At 38.4% G+C, this 9,202-nt stretch overlaps 1 protein-coding gene and 1 long non-coding RNA gene across 4 annotated transcripts; one reads left to right on the top strand and one right to left on the bottom strand.

Annotated features, from left to right (window-relative positions):
- Positions 1-435: 435 nt before the first annotated feature.
- On the bottom strand, positions 436-9,202 carry fkbp5 (FKBP prolyl isomerase 5). 3 transcript variants are annotated; one of them, XM_037251182.1, is made up of 12 exons: positions 8,074-8,318; positions 5,111-5,241; positions 4,870-5,011; positions 4,595-4,737; positions 4,101-4,218; positions 3,846-4,002; positions 3,681-3,771; positions 3,521-3,604; positions 3,252-3,437; positions 2,935-3,174; positions 2,756-2,813; positions 2,467-2,589 (listed from the first exon to the last, which is right to left on the bottom strand). In XM_037251182.1, the coding sequence occupies exons 2-11, from the start codon at positions 5,213-5,215 to the stop codon at positions 2,805-2,807; spliced, it is 1,275 nt and encodes a 424-aa protein (XP_037107077.1). In that variant the 5' UTR covers positions 5,216-5,241; positions 8,074-8,318; the 3' UTR covers positions 2,467-2,589; positions 2,756-2,804. The 3 variants fall into 3 exon arrangements, with proteins under 3 accessions (XP_037107076.1, XP_037107075.1, XP_037107077.1); XM_037251181.1 differs by lacking the exons at positions 2,756-2,813; positions 8,074-8,318 and adding an exon at positions 9,090-9,202 and having other exon boundaries at positions 436-2,589; XM_037251180.1 differs by lacking the exon at positions 2,756-2,813 and having other exon boundaries at positions 436-2,589; positions 8,074-8,315.
- Positions 3,068-7,604, top strand: LOC119122703. Its single transcript, XR_005097934.1, has 2 exons — positions 3,068-3,196; positions 4,522-7,604. It is a non-coding gene; the product is annotated as an uncharacterized LOC119122703 (long non-coding RNA).

Raw genomic sequence — 9,202 nt, 5'->3', positions numbered from 1 at the left:
GGAATTTTGTAAATTTTGTCATTGAATTGACATGTACGATCTTTGGATAACACTTAGGTGCTGTGAGATATATGTGTATATATTATTGTGCTACATATTGTATAAATTGATGCATTCAACTGACAGTGTTAGTGTTACTCATCATCACAATGTATGATGGCAAATAATTTCTGAAATTATGTTCATTTGATTAATTTGAAATAAATCAATGAAGTGATTACTGGTCCCGTCAACTCTTCTATCGTTTGTTCTATCATTTAATTTGATACTGATTTTCTTTATAGTTGCGCAATAATGAAGGTGGTTACTTCAAATATAAACAATAGTTTTGTAATAGTGACAGTTAAGAGAATGGACTAAATTTTTTTGTGGAAAATTAGAAAAAGATTTCCATCTACCGTTCCAAATTAAACCGACCATTAAAGGAAGACCCAATTTCGTGAATGCAAATGTTTATTTATGCTTTCTGAAGTGCAAAAAATGTATACAAATACAAAAAATACATATGACACTCACATGAATGGTACCTTACATCATTTCTGCCTGTAAGTATTTGTTTTGCTTCAATGCCAGGTTCAAACATGAAACACAAGTGTGATTGCATGTAAACGTGAAGGAAAAACCCGTAGCTTCCGTTCAAAACCAATTATGAGAGTGCTTCTTTTTGACTGTTTGGTTTTATCTATTTATGCCAATTATGCACTTTTTTTTGTGTGGGGTATTATAACGATAGAAAAGTACTTCATGCCCACATTCACTGTAGAAAATGATTATAGTCATTTCAAAATGAATTAATATTACCACTCGCACCATATTTGAGACAGTTAAGGTTTTTAGTTTTTAACATATCAATGTTTATAAAACATCTCAAAATTATTGTCTGGTACTTTCCCAGACATTTAGTCAAAAGATTGTCTGACCAAAGTGCATTGCTATTAACATTCACACGATAAAAAAAAAAAGACATCCATAAAGGAGCACTTGTTCCATCAAATGATCCCATTTCGATTTGATCTTATGATCAGAAATGGCTTTCCCTCATTTACTTACATTTCTCATGCTTATTTTGAAATGTCTCCTTTGAAAGACCACACCTAATTTGACCTTTCTTTGTTTATGTCAAAGTGGTGTCATCAGTTAGCATGCAGAAAGTACAAATGGACAATTAGGGCATTTCTGACATTTTGCCACAAGAAGGAAAGAAATAGGCCACCTTAAATTATGCCATGTTTAGGAATTCTATTTTTCTGGACACTTAATACATTTGTGTTGAAACCCAAGTTTAAAATCAGTGTTCATTTGTTAAAGCTGCCACCAGTTTCAACTGTACTCATTGCTTCAAAATCATATTAGGATCTTGTATCAGTCCCGAAGGTGCAACGTCATTCATCAGACAGAACTGGTTCCCATTCAACAGCTATTGAATGTGTTAAATTGAGAACATTAATACTATGCTTGGATTAATATAAATTGAATCTTATCCCGGCTAGATTTGTGAGTTTGGAAAGTGGAAGGAATTTGGAGGGGGCGGGGAGGGTTAAAGGAATATGCTGTGTACTTCCGGGACCTTAAATGGTCAATATGGGTCGGAAATATTTTATTCAACTTTGATATGTTTTTAAATTACTTTGCTAGTATATTATTCACAAGTCTTTTTCCAGTAGTTTGCATAATGTTTAAGTAGATATCAAATGTTTGTGATGAAAAATAATTCCTAAATATAACCAAAATTACTCAGCTAAATTTCTTATGAAAACTTATTTAATGTAAATGTTTTGCCATTTTGTTGGCTTGAGTAAACTGGCGTGATAATCGGATCCATATCTTGAAAAATGGGGTGCGATACGATTCAAGGACGGTTCGATATTGAAGTGGAACGATTAGATTTGTTTTAATTTGATGCACTTGCATCTTTTAATCCGAAACCAATTTTTACACCCCTAAAATATGTTTGCTGGAGATTGCAAATAAAAGGCTATATCTTTTTGGCATCTTTCATTTGTGCTTTTTTCCTATTAGTATTAACTCATTTAGGAATAAGGCAATGCATTTTTGAATGCTTCAACGAGACAAAGGTAATCCATCGATTCCCCTTAAGGAATTTTTCAGAAAAGAAGACAATTGTTGTGTTCAGTTTAAAGCCATTTTTGCAAACATCACTTATGGATTTGATCCAAAGAACGAATTGCACTTTAGATTCAAGTCTCTGTCCAAAACAGCCAATGGTGACATGTGCAATCAAGTCGCTGGAAAGCCATGGTTGGACATACACCACCAAGGCACATCTCATCTCAGGAGCCATGTAAGATGAAGGTAACTAATGTTGGAATTTTCAAAAAAATAGTCCAAAAGCCACTCAAGTATTTTCAAACAGGTATATTGTCCTCTGCTTTGGAATGGGAATATCGGAGTATGGATTGGAGGCGCCGATGCACCTCTGCTCCTTGCCTGAAGAAATCTTAGCAGTTTATTTCCTCCCAGACGTCATGACGGGCGGTCCTGGCTCCGTCGCCGTTTAATGCCCGGTTCCTCGTTCATGGTGCTCCTCACGCTATTATCGCACTTCCTCCTTGTCCTCCCATCCTGTTGCTATCAGATTGGAAAACAGACTGATTATTATTTGGTAACATGTAGAAACTGTTTAAAATTGTAATGTCGAAAAAAATGCACATTGTTTCAAGCGTGACCATCAAAAGTTCACCAGGTGAACACTAGAGGCCAGTATTTATAATCAAGAGAACAATCACCAACTAACCACGGCCAAAGGCAACTCCCAATTTTGTGGTTTGCCAACATCGGCGCTTCTATAATAACTGTCAATCAAAACAGAACAAAGGCAAATTATTTTTATTCTACATCTCTTTTGTTGGATCGCATTAAATTGACTCTGTAAAAATAACAATAGCATATTGACCAAAGAATATATTTACAGACCTTGGTGTCATGTTCTGCAAACTTCTGGAACATATTGGCGTAAATCCTTTTGTCCAGCTCGTTATATTCCTTAATCTTGCTTTGGCAGTTTGAAATCTGACTGCGAGCTGCTCGATTGGCAGGATTGACTTGCAGCACGTGTTGAAAATCCGCCAAGGCCAGGGTGAACTCGTTTCGGAGAAGACGAGCCTCGCCCCGGCGATACAAGGCTTTCTCGTTGCTTTCGTCAAGTTCGATCGCCTTGGAGACAACAACGCACAGGGTAAGTATGTATAAGCACATTGCGAGCATCGATTGAAATGTTGAATTCTGCGGACCTTGTTGCAGTTCTCTACTACCAGAGAGAAATCTTGAATGCGCAGTAAGCACAAGGCTAAATTGAGGTGGGCTGACAAGAGAAAGTCACGAATTTGCCTCTGCTGCTCCACACCTTTACCAAACTCCATCTCAAACCAGGAAACAATACGCTCGTATTGGATGACAGCATAGTAGTAGTGTCCTGCCTAAACAATAAAATAATATTTTCAAGTAGATGACAAAAAAAAAAAAACATTTCCATTCAAATAGAAAAATGAGGCTGTTCTACCTTATAATACTGATTCCCTTTTTGCTTGATTTCTAAAGCCAGGCTTAGCTTTTCCTGCAGGTCCATTTGCCAGTACTCTCTTGCCTTGATGGAGCAAATACCATACAGTCATTAAAACTTGCAGATTTGGCAGGTAAAAGATGGCTTGCCTCAAGCTTACCCTTTTAAAACCTTTGAGGGTTACCTCATATACAATGTCCTTGTCTGGCCCAATTTTAAAGTCTGGCTTTCCTTTGCGTCCATAAGCATACCTGCAAGGGAGTTTGCGTGAAATGTTGACGCACAAAGAAAAAAGACAGGAATATAAATAGTCGTGATGTCTTACTTTGGTGTTAAGTAGAGTATGCAACATTCTCCTTTCTGCATCTTTTCCATGGCACGGTCTACTCCCAGAGGAACACCTTTATCCTCTGACTCACTGACAACAAAGCTGACGTCCCTGATGTCAAACAGTCGACCGTCACAGCTCCCCTCCAGATGCACTGAGAGTTGGACCGAGACACGGTTCCATGTCGTGTTTTGTAATATAATTACAATAATAAAAGATGCAAAAGGAGTAATTATCCATCAAGGCATTTACCATCTACGACTGCGCCGTCATTGGGATTCAAGTAGCTGTCCCCTTTGACCTTTATTCTTCGGACGAGGCCGCCATCATCTGTGAGTGTCTCTCCAAAGTTGAATTTGAGCAGTTCTATCTGTTTGAATAAAAACTCGACTATTAATTTCGATTAAATCAAATACTGCCGTGAGAGGTTCAATTTGAGCGAAAACCAAAAAAAAAAAATGGCAGAAGTGCGCAAGGGATGGTTTAGTGTGGGATGTGACCATGTACGAGTTGGCAACAAAAAAAATCATTTAGTCAGACATTTACTGTATTTATATTTCTTCAAAATGTAATCAAGGAGGGGTTGTAAAAAAACAAACACTTTTTGTCATTTGAATTGATCTGCTTCTCATGAAGCCAATCATTTGTTGACGGTTTATTCTGCTCTGTACAGAGATGGTCGCTCGCTCAGTGGAATGCCAGCTCTATTCAAGGCCCGAATGTCAATGGTGACATTCCATACCTACCTCAAAAAGCACTGACGAGTTGGGAGGGATTTTGTCTGAATTTCCAGCGGGGCCGTAAGCGTACTCTGGTTTACACAGCAACGTGCACAGCTCTCCTCTTTGCATTGATAACACGCCAATATCCCATGCTTTGAGAACTTGTCCTGTTTGTAGGCAAGGAATAAAAGTCAACATTTGTAGAAAGATAGAAGATAAATAGGTACATAACAAATCATCGATGGCAACGACAGTCAGCATTTGTCTCAAGTGATTCATTTGCATCAAGAAAGACTTACTCTTGCCAACATTGAAGGAAAACGACTCCTTACGATCTCGGCTACAGTCAAACTTCTTTCCAGTGAGGAGACGTCCAGTGTAATGGATTGTCACTCTGTCCCCAATCATTGGGCATTCTCCATGCCCTTGCCGCTTGACAACCTGAAAGCAGCAAGACAAAGCAAATTTAGAAAAAAAAAAGTGATATAGAAAAGAGCCAGAAGACAATCTCACACAAAAAAAAAAAGATGACAAACCTACCTTGATTATTCCTTGGTCTTTTGTAGGGGTTATGTCCGTGCCCTTTGCTGCAAACGTAACAGCCATCGAGGGCCCATCCGTGGAACTTTCTTGATCAGTTGTCATGTCTGCTTGAGGGCATTACAGTGACGCTGAAGAACAGGACAAATCATAATCTTGTGTTAACGTTTCATGAAATGAATCACTTTTATCATTATCGAGATGTTTTAAAATCATACCAGCTCTCCATAATCTAAATACAAATCTAGCGCTTTTTTTTCCCCTCTACCCTTGTCTGTGGTGTCCCGCAAGGTTCCCTTTTAGGCCCAATTTTACCTTTTTTATGGCCTATATCTTTTTTTTTTCTTTCTTTTTTTTTACTGCATTTGCATTCTATTAGTATTTCCTGGTGTAACTGAGTTTACGCAACAGAAGAAAAAAAACAAGTCGTGACAAATATAAATAACTATGCCGCTCATCCACTCTAACCTTTGCCTGTGGTGTACCACAAGTTTCGCTTTTGGACCCAATTAAACATCAACCAAATAGTCATTAGTTAACTTTTATAGCTAATAATTAGAAGCTTGGCTGCTGTCAAAGAATGCCTTTCTGACATCAGTCAGTTGCTGGATCATGAATGACATAAATATTCTCTAACGCCATAATGTAAAATCTGAAATCATTAACATTATGCACATCATTAAACGCAGCCTTGGTTTCTTTTTAGACAATATCTTTATTGAATCTTTACATTCACACATTATATCATTTCAAGTCTTCCAAGATGTTTGAAACAAATGTGCATTTGTTCAAGTCTATAGTTTAAGGTTCGGTGAAGGGGAGATAATCCAAAAAATTATGTTCCCATTCTTTTTCAGACCCATAAAAGTGTCTTAGATGGAAATAAGTGAAGGAAATAAACGACTCGGGTAGGCAAAGCCCATAAAGTTGTAGAGTTGTGATTTTGTCACAAATTTGTCTGCAAGACATGCAATTAAAGCTACACAAAAATGGCAAAAAGGTTCTTTTGACTTTTCTTTGGCTTTTTTCCTTGCGTACCAGCAATGGCAGGTGGCAAGTGCCATGTAATGAGCTCCGCACAGAAAATCAAAAAGTCAACTCTGACAACTTAATTGTACGAACGAAATGTACACTGCTCGCTCACTCGGCAGATTTGTCATCAAACAGGGAAGTACATATTTACATTGCGTACGCAATTAACTTACTACACTTGTTGAGGATGTTGAAAAACAATGGCGTGTTCAGCAAGCGTCCTTACACGCTCTGAGTTTTAAATTACACGTTAAGATGTTGACACTTTTCAGACGCTATTCAGTTTCAGATTTCTTTCCAGTTGGAAAGTTAGCGCTCATCCTTTTAAGGTCGCACTGGACTGGCTTTAAAAAGCAAGGGAACCAAATGGCTCCTTCAGGGGTTATACGGGGTCAATGGAGTCAAATAAGTTTGCAAATTTTGATTGTCAGGAGAGCCTGTGGGAACATTGTGCTCGGTAAAATGAGATCAACCAAGTGCAGGAACAAAATAAAAATAGTTTTGAGATGAAACAAGATGGGGACGGCATATATGTATGTACTGGCTTTCTGGAGAAGGCTCACCACGTGACTAACTGAATTGAATTTGATCTCCTCCAATTCATATCTCTACTTGGACTCCTTTATTCTTAAGTCTCTCCTTTACCTTAATTTCAGATTCTTTCAATTAATGAATCATGTCGTAATTGTCTGTGGTTTGTTGTAAAAAAAAAAAAAAGCTCAAACTTCCTTCTACGTGCATACTTCTGGTTACGGAAAGAACCATTCTTAAGGTGAGGTAAGTCCCCATGAGTCAGTGCAGTGTCCTCAAACGATATGTACGCGTACGTGTGAGTACGTGTGTGAACACAATGTTCCTTCTATTGGGTTCCCCGACGGTGTTCAGCAATCTCCAATGCCCCTCTTTTGAAATCCGTTTCGTTTGAGCCAGGCTATTATTGCATTTCCTTCAATGTATTGATGATGTTAGAATGAACTAACAGTTACATAGTAATGTTACCTTGCATGTATTCAATTGCGATCATCAAAATTGATTACATAAAGTGGCGCAAGGACTCAATCTTAACTCGGAGAGCCTACGCAGCAGTGCGAGAACATCTGAGTCACATATGTAAAATTCTGGGGGAGATAGATCAACTGATACACCTTGTGTATGAATTATAAAAGATCAATTATAAGCAATTATCTTAAACCCCGGTGCAAAGCATAAAGCTTTATTATACCCATAGATGACACCCCAAGAGTAGTTTTTATTCTATTTCCTTGACCAGTTTTGAAGAAGAAAACAAAGATCAAAATGTGAACATTTATGATAGAGCCAAACATATAGTATGATGCTTTCAGAGGATTTTCATGTTAATAGTACAAAGTCTACACGGAAAATATCATACATAAAAGCTGTCAAGATTATCTTCCAGACATTTAGTACATGATTGGCATGTTATAGAAATCTCTGTGCTTTTTTAATATTTAATTTCAATGTTTTTCTTTGAATTACATCCAGTCAGACTTTCCTGCAACACGTTTATGTGAAAATTTTCATTTGCATCATGTCACTTCAATGTTTCAGTTCCTCTGGCTTAACATTAGATAATGTGCTGGTTCATATTATTATTATTATTAACAATAATAATAATAATTTATTAGCATTTATTTATATTATTGATATTAATAATAATAATGTTAATATTATCTTAAGATTTAGAACACAGGACATTTAGTTTTTTCCACAGCACAGTGGCATCCTCAAATGCCCCCACACGAGTTACATCCTCCACGCATCCAACTCCTCATCCCCCATCACCAGCATAAGATAAATCACACGAACCCCATTTCTGTAGGATACATAAAGTTCTCAATCGTAGCTGAATCAAATAAGACCTTATTAACAAACACTCCAATTAAGTCCAAGCAAAACCCGACGGGACTCACATGTTCTTGTGTTTCTTGACGAAATAAAATACATAAATAAAAATATCCACGATGTGAAAGTGAACTGCGATTCCTGCGAGATGAGTAGGGCGCGTCACACGTCACGTCCTGGGTACGAGATGTTCCCACACGCTGCGAGCTTCTTGCACCGGATTGGTGTACTGTGTTCGGCTCGACCGTCTCCAATGCACCGGCCACATGGAGTGCACACGTCCAAATGAGTCGGGGGATGGACAGTAAGGGAAGGGAGGGAGCAGAGAAAGAAAGAGCGGAGCGGAGCGGAGCGGAGCGGAGCGGTGGGAGGGCGTTTAGTATGAAATTAAGGGCAGGTCTTGGAGAGGAGCCACAAAGTAACACAATGTTCCGGCTGTACTGTGGCTGCACCGCCGCTGCCGCTGCTGATGAGAACACTGTGTTCCAAATAGACACCCTGACCTGTAACCCGTTCCGTGCCGAATTTGCTCTGCCGGGAACAGGCTGTTCAGGAGCAGGCTGCCTTCCTCCCAACCGCGGTCAGCTGACAGCTCAGATTGTCAACTCCGCCAAGTAAACACAACCAAGGCGATGGGCACGTGAACCCCAGGAGTTTGTAATTGTTTTTTTTTAATCAGATATGCAAAGAAACTTTTTTTTAATGTTTTTTTCATTTGCATCGAGTCTATAAGAAGTGTTTGTTTTCAATTAGTTGCAATAAATGATGTACATTTATTTTTCTTTACATATTTACACACCTAAAAACTGTCTTTTTTATCACCGTTTTCTTCAATTACCATCTTACATAATAGCCTTCACAATTGCACCTGCATTTCATATTCTACAACAACCAATTGAATTTCAAATGACAGAAAATAGTGACCAAAACACACAAAAATGTGGCAGGCAAAATCTGCCCTCTTGGGAAGCATTGCTACATGGAATGAAACAAACATAATAAAACAGCTCCTTCTCCCACCTTAGCTTGAGGGCCAAATCAAAGCTCTGATAAAACAAATGGTAAAACACATCCTTCTACCCACCTTAGCTTGAGGGACGATCCAAAGCTCTGGTGTGACCGTGATGCACAGTGGTACCTTGACTTAGGATTTTGTTTCTGTGACCAAGCTCATAACTCAATTTACTGGTACAGTAC

The sequence above is a fragment of the Syngnathus acus genome, chromosome 5 (genome assembly GCF_901709675.1).
Source record: "Syngnathus acus chromosome 5, fSynAcu1.2, whole genome shotgun sequence".
NCBI lineage: Eukaryota > Metazoa > Chordata > Actinopteri > Syngnathiformes > Syngnathidae > Syngnathus > Syngnathus acus.
Note: the sequence above shows the minus strand (reverse complement) of the source record. Positions and strands in the feature narration are given on the sequence as shown.